The sequence below is a fragment of the Epargyreus clarus genome, unplaced genomic scaffold (assembly GCF_041222505.1).
Source record: "Epargyreus clarus isolate Ecla_fem2 unplaced genomic scaffold, WU_Ecla_fem_2.2 ptg000019l, whole genome shotgun sequence".
Lineage (NCBI taxonomy): Eukaryota > Metazoa > Arthropoda > Insecta > Lepidoptera > Hesperiidae > Epargyreus > Epargyreus clarus.
The window spans coordinates 2,856,842-2,873,086 of NW_027332227.1; the positions used below are offsets into that span (position 1 = coordinate 2,856,842).

Here is a 16,245-nt window from a genome sequence, read left to right on the forward strand (position 1 = left end):
CATATTTTTTTACGCGGGCGAAGCCGCGGGGTTCTGCTAGTACCCATATAATTGTGAAGTTGACAGTTTAAAGTTAACAACATGTTTATGTTTGTGTTTATATGTATATGGTGAATATGAAATAAAACGAAAATACGAATAAGTTGAAATATATTTTCCTAACATTAATATCGGATCGGGACATCATCTCAATTGAGAAAATTTGACAAAAACTACATCCTATAATAGCAACGTAATGCGAAATGTCAGTAATTTTAATCCTTACTAATATTATAAATCCGAAAGTAACTCTGTCTGTCTGTCTGTCTGGTTGTCTTTTCTTCACGCCTAAACCACTGAACCGATTTTAATGAAATTTTGTACAAAGATAGTCTGAGACCCGAGAACGGACATAGGATAGTTTTTATCCCGGAAATCCCACGGGAACTAGGGATGGCGATCTAAGATCGATTAATCGGGGAATCGATTTTTTGGACCAAAAAGTCGATTATTTTAATCGATATCCTTAATAATATTATAAATGCGAAAGTAACTCTGTCTGTCTGTATGTCTCTTCTTCACGCCTAAATCACTGAACCGATTTTAATGAAATTCTGTACAAAGATAGTCTGAGACCCTAGAATGGAAATAGGATAGTTTTTATCCCAGAAAGCGATCTTAGATCTATTAATCAGAGAATCGATCTTTTTGACCAAAAAAAGTCGTTTTTTTTTAATCGGTCTCCAGTAATGGATCCTACCTACGTTTGTGGGTCTTTTGGCATACTCTAAATAACCATGCGTTTAAAAATATCAATTCTTGCAATCGGAGACGGTTGTAACATTATATTTGTTAATATAGATTTATTGGGATTATATTAGGGGTGGCGGTTCTTTCCGAAAAAGATCGATTTTTAAATCGATTCGAATCGAAGTGCAAAAAATCGATTCACAAAAGAATCGAGGCCCTAAGAATAGATTCTGTCTTCGATCTTTTTTCGAGGATAGCGAAAAAAAAGATTATCAGGATCAAACAAATTATGTATCCGTCAGCAAATCCTTACTTCCTTACTAATCCTTACTAATATCTATTATAAATGTGGAAGTAACTCTGTCTGTCTGTCTCTTTTTCACGGCTAAACCACTGAACCGATTTGAATGGAATTTTGTACAAAGATAGTCTGAGACCCGAGAAAGGACATAGGGTAGTTTTTATCCCGGAAATCCCACGGGAACTACGGATGGGATGGCGATCTGAGATCGATTAATCGGAGAATCGATCTTTTGAACCAAAAAATCGATTATTTTAATCGATCTCCAGTAATGGATCGATTCAGTGAATCGATCTTTCAACCCAGAAGAATTCATCGAAATTCGATTCGAATCGGAAACTATGCATTTGATCAAGTGATGATCTTTTGCAGTTGTTGTCCAAGAGCCCACGAAGGTTTGGGAGTTGGTAAGACCGACAGATGACACCACTGTCATTCCAATGAAGGTACGAATTTTCTGTTTTATGTATGTCATATTAAATCTTTAAAATGCGGGCGAAGCCGCGGGTACCACTAGTTTGATAATAAATAAAGAAAAAAAATTGCCACATATTTTTATGTTTACAAGTGGTTACGTGAAAATTTCAAGTCATGGAAATTGTATGTTCATAAAGATTTTACATAGTGTGAAGTAGAGTATATTGCGCCGGTTTTTTCTGCATAGCAAAAACATCCTGCGGAGCAGTGTTACTTTGATTAAAAACTATTGTTTTTGCAAAATGCCGCTTCATCATGCTAAGATATAATATACCAGATTCAGTACAAACTTAGCAGTTTACTATAATAATATTATTATATGTATATGTTAGATAAATCATGTTTAGTACCTAATAATCAATATTGACCCATTTTTGTTTGGTTTCTTTTTATGCCAAAGCCCGAAAAAAATAGTTGTATTTATACTTTGTGGTTCACTTTTCGTCTCTCTCTAGAAGACAAACTTCACACATATGGTAACACGATATACTTTTAAAATAAATTAATTGTGTTTAATACACATTCGTTGTGTTTTACACTTACGCAGTAACACAAAAGGGTTTAATGTACACATTTCATACAGTTGACCTTTTACTTTGTGGCAGAGTTGAAATCACGATAGAATTTTACAATGTACAAATTAATAGTGATGTAACAACTAAAGATACGGTGAACATTTGTACAATTTGTGCAAAAACACGTTTTGTCATTTATTAGGCAGATTTAATACATACATGACACACCCAAATGAAGTCATAGCTACTTCTATGAAAGTTACTTTTCCCACACTTATGGTATGGTATACAAACGAGTATATGGTATGAAAAAAATATTTTCATTGTAGACCCATAAATCATGAAATACCTATTAAAGTGAAATTCCATCGAAATAATTACCCATTGTTAAGCTAACGAATCTACAATAATAAAACCTACTTATTTAGAGTTAAAGCAAAATGATCGTGTATGTAGCGCTGGTATACCCAAAGAGTATAGTAACCTATATAAAAGAGATATATAGGTAGAAACTATTATGTACATAATAAATAATGGCATTTTTACTTAATAAGTATACCAACTCTATATTAATTTTACAAGTTATTCAAAAGATGTGTGTTATGGTGTTTCTTTCGCCATTTCTTTTCAAAAACAAATCAACTAAATAGGTTTTGTATAATGTAAATGATATAATGTAAATGTTGCAATACATAAAAAATGAAATAATAATGAATTTACATATTTAAGTGTGTTTATAATGACGTTCAAAAAGAATTTTGTATAGAATATTTTTTAGACTAAAATATTTTTGATTTGTTAAGTTAAAATTAATTTCTTTTAGGTTTATAAGTGACAAATGACTAATATAACGATCTGTCACGATTGCTAATGTTGCCGTTCATCATTTGCTCATCGACATGACATCGACTCATCGACATGCTCATCGACATTAGCGCATGACCATCAATTTTATTGGTTCTAATTTTATGAGCGATTCTTTAAGAATAAAATCTTATAAGAAAAGTTAAATTATGTATAACTTATCAAGCCAACCAAAAATAAAAAATAAAAATATAAAATAAAAATAAAAATAAATAAATAAAAATAAAAATAAAAATAAAAATATAAAATAAAAATAAAATAAAAAATAAAAATAAAAATATTTCGTATACGTATTCATCGTAATTGTACCAAAGAGAAGTTAATTTTCCAAAAAAAAAAACAGCAACGCATTGAATGCCGTAAATAATAATTTGTAATTCTATATTTATATCTATGGATATTACATACAGATTTATAGTATAGATATAGATTAATTATGAAAACAATCTTTTCGAAATGAGAAAAACATTTTTCCACGAGACAACGCGACGCAGTTTTTCCATCTTTCGTAATAATCCAACTAGGTATGACATGTAGAAACAAAGAAGCCACGAATGACGTTGCCTTTAACGTAATATTGATAACGCGATTTTGTATTTTCCTCAGGTCCTGAAGGTAGCGTCATGATCCCGGCACATGCGCATATAAAAGGGAGTGAGTGAGGATACTGCGGCAAATCGGTCTCATCCATTCACCAGTGCGGACGCTCATTCTCAGTGAAGTGTTAGTTCAAGTCAAGATGTTGCCGATCGTGCTTATATTATTTGTAAGTCTGATTTAATTGTTAAATAGTGGATATTTAATTGTATTTCAACAATGGACAGACTTTTTCATACGTTCTGGGTTCAACAAAGCCTTACAAACTCGTAATAATCCTTGTAAATAAATCGCAACAGTTTTGTAAATATAGATAGAATCATTAATAAAGTATTTTTTGTTTCTAATATAATATTTAATGTTTAAATTAATATAATTTTGTATATTTTTTGGATAACTTGGAACTCTTGGAAGAATTTTTAAGTCCTAATTAAATAAGTAATGTTACAAAAGTTTTTTTTTTCGAAAAAAAAAATGCATTTTTCAAGTTATAACACTAATTAAATGAATTAGTGAAGCCACACAAAGGTTTTATATATGCTCGTAGATTAAATATTATTTTTCTAACTCCGGATGATTTTTGAAACTACTTAAAATGTGTTTAAATGTTAGTAAATAATTGTTTATTTTTTATTTTATACCACTTAGTGTACGATAGTTAATACGAATGATTAACTAATTTATTAACTGATGAACATAACACGAGCAACTTTAGTTATAATACCTGCCCTAAAAATATAAATTCGAAATTACTTATTAAACTAATTATTAAATACACCATCGTTAACAATGAATACTTTTTATCGCCTGTAATAATCTCATATTTCTCATGTAGGTACCCTATAGGTATATATTGCAAACTTGTGTTAAATTTTCATTAAATATAAATGTATGTAGGTATATATGTTACATTTAAATTAATTTATTTATATTTGATAATCTCTAAGCTGTGTTATCATGCAGTTATTGCCGGTTTTAATTTCCGTTGCACTATCATATCATGTCATGTTTCCAAATTTAACTCAAATTTGTGTAATATGATTCGTCATATCGTCTAATCGAGTATTTATAGCTAGTGATAAAGCTTTTAGCCGTGGCGTCGCTCGCAGAAGTTTTATCTATATCTCAATGTAGGATACATGTCCTTTTCTGAATACCTAACAAATTGTTTACAAAATTTCATGACAAATGATGAATAAATTATGTGATTAAGGGTTTTATCTATATCTCGGGAACGGTAGTTTTTTTCGTGTTAAAAGACACCTACGCTATGTCCTTTTTGAACTCCCAACAAATCTTATATATATATATTTCTTATGTGCGTGTGTATGTCACTGAACTCCTCCTAAACGACTGGACTGATTTTGATGAAATTTGTTGTGTGTGTTCAAGGGAACTTGAGAATGGTTTAGATTCACAATTTAGTCCGTGGGAAAAGGTTTTTTTTTATTAATTTTTAATTCATAAGTAGTTATATAATCGGAAACTAGGCATTTGATCAACTGATGATCTTTAGCAAAGTAGTTGTCCAAGAGCCCACGAGTGTTTGGGAGTTGGTAAGACCAATTTTCGACAGATGGCACCACTGTCATTTCAATGCAGGTACAAATTTTCCGTTTTATGTATGTCATATTATTTCTTTAAAACGCGGGCGAAGCCGCGGGCACCACAAGTTGTGTATAAAATTTTATGACATCAGTTTAAGTCGTTAAGGCTTGAAAGTGCAGCAAACAAACAAACACACATACGCATTTATAATATTAGTTGAGATCTTAACTTAAATAGTTCCGTTTGTCAAATTTATTTGATAATTTTTCTGCTCTGTATCAACAGGAAAATGTTTAATATAATTATGTAAATTATAATTATATCAGTTACATGATTTATTGTTTCACCAATATCAAGGTCCCTAAGAAATAATGTGAACTGGTCAAAAGATTATAAGGTACAATGAACGCTTTTGTCCATTATAGGTACTTATTATTTGAGAGCTTTATACAGAATCTGGCAAAGAATCCAATGAGGAAAACGGTTTAAGATACGCTTTCTTAAATAACGTACGCATACATTATATTATATTACATGTGTATTGTATTCGACGAATTCAATGCGTATGAAAAACCATAATAAAATTTTATAATAATAAAAAATATGATAATTAAAATATTTTACTTTTAAAATAAATATAATAATATGTAAAATTTTCATGTTTATTGTATATGTTTATTATGTTTTATTTTTGTGTATCAACATCATAAGTACATTTAATTAACAATTTGTTAATTAATTTAAATCCTAATAATCGTTTACTATTAAACCGCAATTTACAATTTTTCCTTTTGCAATATGCTATATGAATGATTACCAATTATGGTAATTATGGTTCCGTTATAATTTATAACCTTTTCTCTATAGCAACATGTATTAGTTAATGGAACATATTTTTAAGACAGTGAAAGTCTGTTAGAAATACGGTCTTTCAATTGAGGCGTTCGAGGTCCAAATCTTTGGTTCTGTACTTTTAGGATGAGATTTTACGTTTTTACAAAAATTACTGTTTTTCTATTTGTATACGTATTTGCCCATATATTTCCAATCAGCGCCCCTAGCGGTCTGTATCAGAATATTTTTGTAAAAACATGAATACTCATACTAAGGGTACTGATTTTTCTATTACATATAATAGTAACGTAATTAACGTAACGTAACGTATCGTGTTAACGTAATTATCGTACAAATAGTATTAACGCAACAGTATTAAAGTAAAAGTATTAAAAAAAATTGTCACTTGCTATAACGGTGAAGGAAAATGTCCTGAGGAAATTTACAGACCTGAGAGTTCTTCAAAAAAGCTCTCAGAGAAGTGTTAAGCTTACCAAGTAGCAGTTGACCAGCGTTGGCCAAGAGGCCACTCTTCTCAGTCTGAGAGAAGGCTAGTGCCCAGCAGTGGGACAGTAATGCGTTGACGGCAATTCTTTGGTATGCGGATCATTTATTAAGATTATATCTTAAAGAGCACTATTACCACCGCCATTTACCAAGACCCTACACGGATATATCCACTTTAAAACCTACGCGACTAACTATTTATAATTTGATTGGAATAAATATTTTAGGAGCTAAACTCGGCTGCACTTCGTCATGACGCAGTTGACTAATTACTACCATTAACCAGACCGTTCCCGTGGGAACTATTATAAAACGTATAAGTACATATATAATATGCTACACGAATCCATAGACTACTTTATGAAATGTGTACATGTGTATGGAAGCTGATTTTTGGATACATATGTAATATGATTATAATGCTTCAAACATGCTTGCAGCCCATCTGATGTTGAATAATCTCTGATAAACACCTGTAAACGATGCAAAATTAGAAGTCTCCCATAGCATCATGGCGTTGCTACCCCGAGGACTTAATTTAAACTTCTCCAATAATATTTTGTTATAAAATTAAAGTAACATCATTATCATCATTATCAACCTATACTGCCCCACTGCTAGGCACGGGTCTCCTCTCAGAATTAGAAGGATTATGCCATAGTCCAGCGCGCTGGCCAAGTGCGGATTGGTAGATTTCACATACTTTTGAAAACTGTTTTATTTAAGATTTCTCAAGTATGCAGGTTTCCTTACAATGTTTTTCCCTTCACCGTTTAAACATGTAATAATTAATTTCTAATAATACGCACATAACTCGAAAAATCAGGCGTGCTTGGAATTTGAACCTCGGACCCGTCGATGGAGAGGCCGAGTTCCTTAACCACTAAGATATCGGTCATTAAAGTAACAACTATGACCAACTCCATATAGAAGCATAATATAGCAGTTCTACTTCAGATGGAATCACTCCTAAGGACTTAGACAACCTAATTGAAGTATTCACTCAAGCTTCATCAGTTTCGACATCATTTGCTCAAGAAAATCCCAAATTAAATTCCACCATTACTATTAAAATCAGAATTACCCTACATTAATATAGTTATTAAATTAGTAAAACATTGTTTTAAGTCAAGCGCCTCTGTTACTTAGATATTATGTTCATTGCATGCAGTGTTTACCTATAAGTGATTGTGCATTTAGCTATATTATAGGTTATGTTGTAAGAAGTTATTGTAAGAATGTAACAATTGTTGGTAAACCAAATAAATAAATAAAGTATCTGCACTCTTTAAACCAGGCCTCAACATCATAACATTTATGTCAAGTAAGAAGTTGAAGAGGTAATCCATCATAGCCTAGAGTCTATTTCTTAGAGTTCTACATCCCTTTCATTCGATAAATGTAACAGTTGAAGTAGGTCCCAAGCGAAGGCTATTAAATTTCTCCGATTCAAAACTTGTACGAAAGTTACTGCGGCCGAGATTTCACTAGTTTACTCGGATTACTGCAAATACTAGACTAACGGTCAAACGAAAGTTATATCGCATACAATGTCAACACATATAGCCTACATATGCCTATATATATACACTATACACATATACGTACGTATATAAATAATTGGCCAAGTGCAAGTCGAATTCGTACACGAAGGGTTTCATGCCACCAAAATTTTAATATTTTTATTGTTTTAGCGGCCACCTTTGTACATACTCTGTGAAAATTTCAAATGTCTATTTATTACGGTTCAAGACATAGAGCCCTGTGACAGATGGACAGATGGACAGACAGCGGAGGCTCAGTAATAGATCTGAGTTTTCACCCTATGGGTACAGAACCCTAAAGATTACCAAAATTACATTATTATTATTATTATTTCGCATTATTATTATTATTTCGTAGCAATAAGTATAACGATAAATCGTGAAGGATGTTTTTCTTCCTATATCCGCTCTATATCCGCGCTATATAGCTACTATACTTACAGTTCAATGTTTTTGTTTGAATATATGATTATCATGCTAACAAAACGGCTCGACACACTAATCAGTAATATCGATAACCTTACCTCGCGTCTGGCGAGTATTTTAAGATTATTGTCCATTAGAGATATTGTAAAAGTAACGAACCCCTTATCTCTCTTCAGGTCACCGCGCTCAACCTGGATGCTGCTACCGTAACCAAGAAAAGTAAGTAAACAATATATTACTCTTATATATGTTATAAGCATGTCGGACGTTGGCCTGACACAAAAAAAAATCGATAACAGACTCTCATACCACTATCGGGTCCATAAGTATCTAAAAAAATATGTATTTTTCTTCAAAATATTCCTTATCCTTTAATTTGTCACTAGTAGATAATGGAATAATATAGAGGGTGTATTTTTTTTTACAAAATGAACTCGTTCGATTCCCGGCTAGGGAAAAAGATTATTTAAAAAAGTAATGATGCAGTTCTAGTTTTTATCATAATCGGCCTCGTAGCTCCTTTCAACATTTTTCGCTAATCCTTATAGTTTGGGATTTGTCCTTGAAGGCCCGTTTGAAAAATTCACCCTGTATACTTAATGCACGTAATATGTGTTTAAGACATCATAAATAATAAATAATTGTTCTATGTGTATTAATGCTTTCCGTTACGCGACGCATGTCTGTCAAAATATTGTATAGAAAAACTAGCTGACCCGGCAAACGTTGTGTTGCCATATAAATAAAAATATGTTAAGGGTGAACAACCCTTATCACTTAGGGGTATGAAGAATAGATAGTAGCCGATTCTTAGACCTACTGAATATGCATATAAAATTTGGTGAAAATCGGTAACGCCGTTTCGGAGGTGTACGGTACCTGACATTGTGACACGAAAATTTTATATATAACATAAAACTTTGGATGTCTGTGAATATAAATGGACCCATAGTGTGTACGAATGCAGTGACACCTTTTTTACTTCACTTATATGCACAATAAGATCATATTTTATATAGCTACATCATTCATAATATATCTAGTAACTGCATAATTATATCAATTTAATTAATTGCCGTTGATTAAGTCATAAAATGTGCGTTATAATTTATTTCTTCATTTTATTTTTATTATCACGGTGAATAAAAACATCGTAAAGAACTCTATCAATTGGTACTTGGCCCGGAGGGTGGACTTTAGTTCAAATTCATTAAAATGATAAACATGATTTTTAATAGTACATAATTGAGACGTCCTTTTATATTTAGATGTGTACCACTTTATCATTTACATATAAATATATATAATCACATAGTATACATAATATTGAAATCAGAAAGATAACAACCTCTTTAATCTCGTCTAATTGTGGGTTAATCCAACTTCATTATTGTATTGCTTCAAACTGGAAAAAAAACTATTATAATATCAAGAGTATTGTTCCATTTTTTTATTATTATGTATTTATTACGTATTGTCACGTTTTGAATATATTACTATCAATCTATTATTCTTAATCAATTTAATTAAGAATAAAAAAAAACAAATTAAATAATTTTTATTTTTCATTTCAAATCTGTCATCAACCCCAGGTAAGAGTCCTGGCTTGTGGTCGACCACAGTTGCGTTGTTACCCCTGAGGACTACGATGGAACGCTTTGAATAAATATGTCTCACCGCACACTTTCTTACATTATAATACAGCAAAAGAGTGGTTCCCCTACAATCAAACCACGATTCTTCATTCACTTCACTACCTTCATTTCTAATCCAGATAATAACATGGACGTCATAACATTCCCTGACGAAAATGGGCATGATTCAGGAGACTCGAGGCCAGCTAAACTGCAAGAACACCCCCTCGGCAATAAGTTTGGCGAAGACGATGTCCACGAGTCCTGCAAAGGCCTCACGTATTGTACAGTGAAGCCTCCTAACTACCCTGAAGAGAAATTCAACGAGCTGATGAAGAATTATGTAAGTTACTTATTAATTTAATTTACAAAATGGCTCCAGGTTCGATGCAGGCAGATACATAAACAGAAAATTGATAATTATCTGGGTCGGGATCCTATGAACTATGAGAAAACAAAGAATAGGATACTAATAAAGGAGATGAGGAAACTAAGTATGGGGCTTGAGTAGAAAGTATTCATCATCATTTTATATCTGTGAATAGAATGTATTATCTGTGAAACACTTAAAAATCTCACGTATACTATGCATCTGATATAAAGTAGTCTCTGCATCGTTAAAGTGGTATCTAAAACCAGGTCAAAATAGTTCATATACCTACATACTCGTTCAAGTGGTCTATAAAATATACATCAAAATATCGAAGTTACTTACCTATTTAAGCATCTTACAATTGTTCCGTTCTTAAATTTAATTACAAATATGTTACACCTAATAATTTTAAATCTTTGCCATACAGTCCATCTAATGGTAAATGAGTATTATACATATCTCCGAGAACTAAGTTGTTCTCGCCTTTAATGTTAACAAGATCCTGCAGACTGCAAATATTTTGCAAAAAATCACGACATTGTAATCGGAGAACAGCAACGGTTTTATTACGCGTCAGCAAATATGTTAAGCACTAAGTATGCCATTCACGGATGCCCTTTTAAAATACCTGTTTGTACATACGCAAATGGTTTCTATTTTAAATTACGCCTACATGAGTGTATCGCGGCTCAGATCTTTTGACGGCAACAGATCTTGGTTGATATGAAAATTATATACGACAGAACACAAGAAACGAATAGTAGACCAGAGGAATGAGCTACGGATTTCAACTTCGTGATCATTCAGAGGAATATTTCACTTTATGAAAGAAAATAATTTTTAGAGTAATATCCCATGGTGCAATTAGTTATCTATCAAAGTCTTCCTATTTAACGAGCTTCTTTTTAAAAGTAGACGAAACCATTATCAAACTAACAGAGTTTTGTTCTAAAAGAGATTAATTATATCCTTGAACGCGTTAATCTCTAGAACTATCAATAATATTTAATAAAGTATTTTTGATTTTTTCTGACCACTAAAGAGAAAAATTTGGTAGGTATATAATTTGTATTATAGACAAATATTTGAAAATTACAATTTAAAAAATGTTTATCTGGATTCGACGACACGGTTTGACCAACGAAAGCACGCTGTCTCATATATAAATGAGGTCTATTTTAATAAACATACTGATAGAGAATGAGGGAAGCCCTAAGGCAGAGCTAGTGTATAGATTTGTCGTTTTATGTCATGGATGTAGCAATTTATTATGACATAATAATTAAATATTTATTTCCGTATAGTGGGAAACACATAGAGTTCGCCGAGACATAAATAATACCAAGGATGCGGAGCCTAATAACAAATGTAATTCAAATGAAGCATCGCAACAGAACCAACCGGTTGGTAGATAACATTTGTAATTATTTACATCTCGTAATATTATATGAGGTTCTGGTGTCATTTATGATTTTACTAAAGCATTTCATCTACTTCGGGAAGTGTAAATGGGCAATAAAGAATTATTTAAATAGGAGGACGCTCTTTTTTGTCAAAAATTTCAGGGACTAGATATTCTTGTAAACCTTTTTTGCTGATTTAGGAAATCGTAGATTCAACTTTCATCCCGGGAAGCACGAATCAATGCTATGCTACTACTGGAATCTCTTAACGGCCATAGCTTCACGGAAATGGAATATTTTTTATAGTTCTATAGAGGTATACATAGTGCTTCAACTCTGCTAATTTCAATGGCGCATATATTATTTCTGTTGATTTCATAATTAGTCTTTTTCTCATAACTATTTTAAAACTTGTTTTATATATTATTTTTTTATTTTTATTAGGTTAATATTGTTAATATTTTACTATGTAATTAAACATAAATAAATGAGAAAAAAATATATACACTAAACTTTATAAGTATACTATTTTCAGGTATTTCAAAGTAGTGTTTAAGAGTAGTAGTATTCTTAATGTTTTTTTTTACGTCTTTTTAAACTAATCATCGTCCAATTAAATAACTTGTACAAGCATTATTTAAGCTAAAAAGTTCAGTCGTGTTTGTTTCGATTATTTTGTTTCATAAAATAAGCTTTTGGGATATAAGATCCTTTCACGATAATATTCATATCTGTATATTATGTAATATTATCTGTATATTAGTACCAAACATATGCAGTAAATTATCATCATTAAAAACCGAGGTTCAATCATTATCTGTTTCATTGCTAGTATTACATATTGCTCATATTTATTGAATTTGGCTGTAGATTTGTCATGCAATGTTATAACTTGATTACATTATTTCAGTATCATTGATAAATGTATTATTTTCCTTTATTTTTGTTTCTCTATCTATCAGGAGTCCGGCAGTGGTCAAGATAAAGTTGAACCGTCATCAGTAATGTTTTACTATGAGAAAATCATGCCGTTTATGAACCTTAAAGAAATCTCTCACAAATTTGCAGGAATTCTAATAATACCATTTTATTAACATAATTTAGTTTTTTATTTTTAATTATTTATATTAATTTACCATGTCATGTCATGTCATGTCAACTGCCTTTGTAAGCATGACGGATACCTGGAAGTACTTGAGCTACTTAATCACTTGATTTTAAAAACGTGCTTCTATCTTTTCAGAAAATTCCACCACTGCCGACATTTGATGCTTTGGGGAACCGCCAAGGTGATATAAGCTTGACAGACGACTGCGACTTTGATACTACGGTAAGTTAAATAGTAAAATATGTAAAATAAGCAACCAGTATAAGTAATTCACAACACTAAAACACAGTGGAAACTTTGGGTTGAGTTTCCTTGAGTTTCACTGAGATATGAGATGTACCAGCTTAGATGCCAGATGAGACTCCTAGTATATGGAGTAAGAATCCCACGAGAAGCAGTTATAAGCCAAAATTAAGTTGACTTCATTGAAATAACGACATATCATCACCTGCTATATCCCGTCAAAATAAGTCCCCTGTTCAAGACAAATGTTTATAGCGATACAATCTTGATAGATAGGAGTTTATCTTGCATATAAACGTGGAAACGCAATTATAAACAGATTGAAACTATCCAACGTGAACTGAATAATGCATTTATTTATTTTATTAATGTAACAGTTGGAGGAAATCAATTGTAGTGTTTTCTTGGCGGTAATATGTAGATACAATATAAAGTGATTCATCTGACATAAATACACCATGCAGGCAACACCTATGAACATAATCGTTTTTGCAAGGTCACGAACAGGTTTTTTATTATGCTACTTTATTTATATGTATATGTAATAATTACCTGTACAAAATGATATGTTCCCTGTAATCGTTAATTGATCTATCATGCAAACATTGATAGGTGGCAATAAATTAAATTATTTCTTGTTATTCACGATCATTAGACGGTATTAGATTATATTGTAAAGACGGTGGAACTCTTAGTTTTTTTTGAATAAAACAAGAGTATTTGAGGCTTATTTTATCTGCCTTTGAGGAATACGTTGGAAAGTATTCGTTTCTATATCTTATTAGACTATACCTTGGAATATAGCAAATTTTAAGGTGATATGAAGATGCTAGTACTAATAGTAGTAAGGGTTCGAGTACTTTTCATATAGTAATTTCTTGTACCAACGAATCTATTGAGGAAAACAACCATCTTCGCTTAGTACTCAGTATTGGAACAATTCTTGATTATTCATGTCCCTAATAATGTACTTAAGACGCTCGTGTAGAAAAGTGTATGACATTAAAATAGTTGTTAAAAATCATTCCGACCTTGTAATTTCCCATAGGCGCGTAAAATCAAATACGATGTTTTTTTTACTATAGTTTCATTATTTTTCTTTAATTTTCAGTACGATCCCCTGTACAAAGTGAGGACGAATTTAGACGAACCGTGGCGTCTGGTCGTCCAAGCTCCCGGGCAAGGATATGTGCAACGAGTCCGATCTGACATCTGCAAGTAAGTATTACTAACCGTTAAAATATCCACATAACATTTTGAAGATGGTAGAATCCTTTGTGCTTCGACTCCAGCGGCGCCACCGCCACACCTATTTCTGCCTCATAACAGCAGTGTTAAGTGTTCTGGTTTGAAGGGTGTGGTAAGGGAGACATACTTTTTTTAGACGTTCCAGCTTAGTCCTCAGAGGTAGCGGCGCATCTGTGGCCTACCTCAGGTTGGAATATCTAATCTAATCTGGGATGTTTATTTCATACCAATTATAACTTTTTGGTATAATAATTTGGTATATGTCTATCCGTCTGACGTCACTGAATCCATGCTTCAAACGGTTTAACTGTTTCTGATATAAAACAATCTTATAAAGAATTCTATTTTAATCCTAACTCTTCCATCATACCTGTATAGTAAAAGTAACTTTATGTTAAGTTTATGTATTTTATATATTAATTTAAGTGAACCTTAATATACATTATTTTCATTGAGTCGTCCTGTTTTCAGAGCAACTGGCAGTTCTTGCTTCAAGCCCTTCTTGCCTATACCTCAGCATGAAACCTCTTGCGAGCAAATCTACAACACATGGGAAGTTCTCGTCGAGACAGCAGATGGTAAGGGCATGGAGCCAATAAAGGCTACCATCCCGTCATGCTGCTCTTGCAAGTACAAGTACATTCCTGCAGTCCTAACCAGATTTAGTGGCGTAGAAAGTAAGCTGAACAAAACTAAGGTTTAAGTAGTCTTTAACATTCAGCATTTCATTCTTATTTGCCAAATTAAGAGATGTTCCTATTACGCCATAAGAAAAACGATAAAAATGTATACGTTTCTTAATTTCTCTGTATTTTTCCTATTTATTTTTTGTTTTCTTTTTTGTGCTTATTACATTATATTTTTTTGTTTGAAATATTTGACGGCACGTCATAGAAATTAGTGGCGCTAGTGTCGTAGATGTGATTTTTACCACTACCCTCTCTTAACGAATATCAAACCATTATGACGTAACACCGAGCAGTGGAGGGGCGGCCGGCTTGTTTTACTAACAGTTCGATCGTAGCCTCCGCCAGATGCGCACGCGCTTTACGTTCTCGGTGGAACGTTGTCGGGTGTTTTAATTATAAAGTTGCATTTATAAAATAACGATTAAGTGTTAGTTCATTTTCAGCGTAACAATTTGTCGTTAGAACGACGTGCCGTCTTATTTTTCTATTAAAATACTACTTATTTACGACAAACTTTATGTATAATTAGATTTAAATATAATTGTGTATTAACTTTTTATGGCCACTTTGTGTCTTACTGTAATGGATATGATCTCAAATAGTAACATAACTATAACTTGATTCAATAATATGTATTACAAAATGGCGGAATTTCTGTTTGTCTCCCGTTCAAACATACAAAATTTACGATTTACGATTTTGAAACATACTATTGCATATCAAGTTATATGAATATATCTTCTGTTTTGGTTTCGGTTTGGTAAAATGAATTTATTTTCGATTCAAATTCTTGAAAAATTGAAATTTAAAGCAACGTCACTCTTCTTACTTCCAAATATTCAAAGTTTTACAATTTGTTTAAGATCAAGATATTTTTTCTAATAATTGTAAGGAATAAAGAAATTTTGCTGCAAGAAACAATATTTATGACCATTTAAAAAGGGCTATCCAAAATGTATTTATTAGCGATAAATTATGATATGAGTAAGTTAGAATACAATAAAATAAATTATAAGTTATATTTAAAAATTGAAAACATTTATTTTAATATAAATATATTTTTGTATAAACTAACATATGTTTGTATTGTCGTTAATTTTGGCGTTTATTTATTGTTTACTAGTCAAAAATTGTTTATAAAATAAACTATTTCAGTGCATCGTATTTTTAATTGTTTCTTTTCTTCGTAAAAAGACCACGGACCA

The 16,245-nt window shown here is 31.8% G+C and overlaps 1 protein-coding gene across 2 annotated transcripts; it reads left to right on the top strand.

Annotated features, from left to right (window-relative positions):
* The first annotated feature begins 3,499 nt into the window (after positions 1-3,499).
* Positions 3,500-16,071, top strand: LOC140750222 (uncharacterized). 2 transcript variants are annotated; one of them, XM_073083645.1, is made up of 6 exons: positions 3,500-3,652; positions 8,519-8,561; positions 10,168-10,319; positions 12,996-13,082; positions 14,215-14,321; positions 14,823-16,071. In XM_073083645.1, the coding sequence occupies exons 1-6, from the start codon at positions 3,626-3,628 to the stop codon at positions 15,052-15,054; spliced, it is 648 nt and encodes a 215-aa protein (XP_072939746.1). In that variant the 5' UTR covers positions 3,500-3,625; the 3' UTR covers positions 15,055-16,071. The 2 variants fall into 2 exon arrangements, with proteins under 2 accessions (XP_072939746.1, XP_072939745.1); XM_073083644.1 differs by having other exon boundaries at positions 3,501-3,652; positions 10,117-10,319; positions 14,823-16,062.
* The last annotated feature ends 174 nt before the right edge of the window (positions 16,072-16,245 follow it).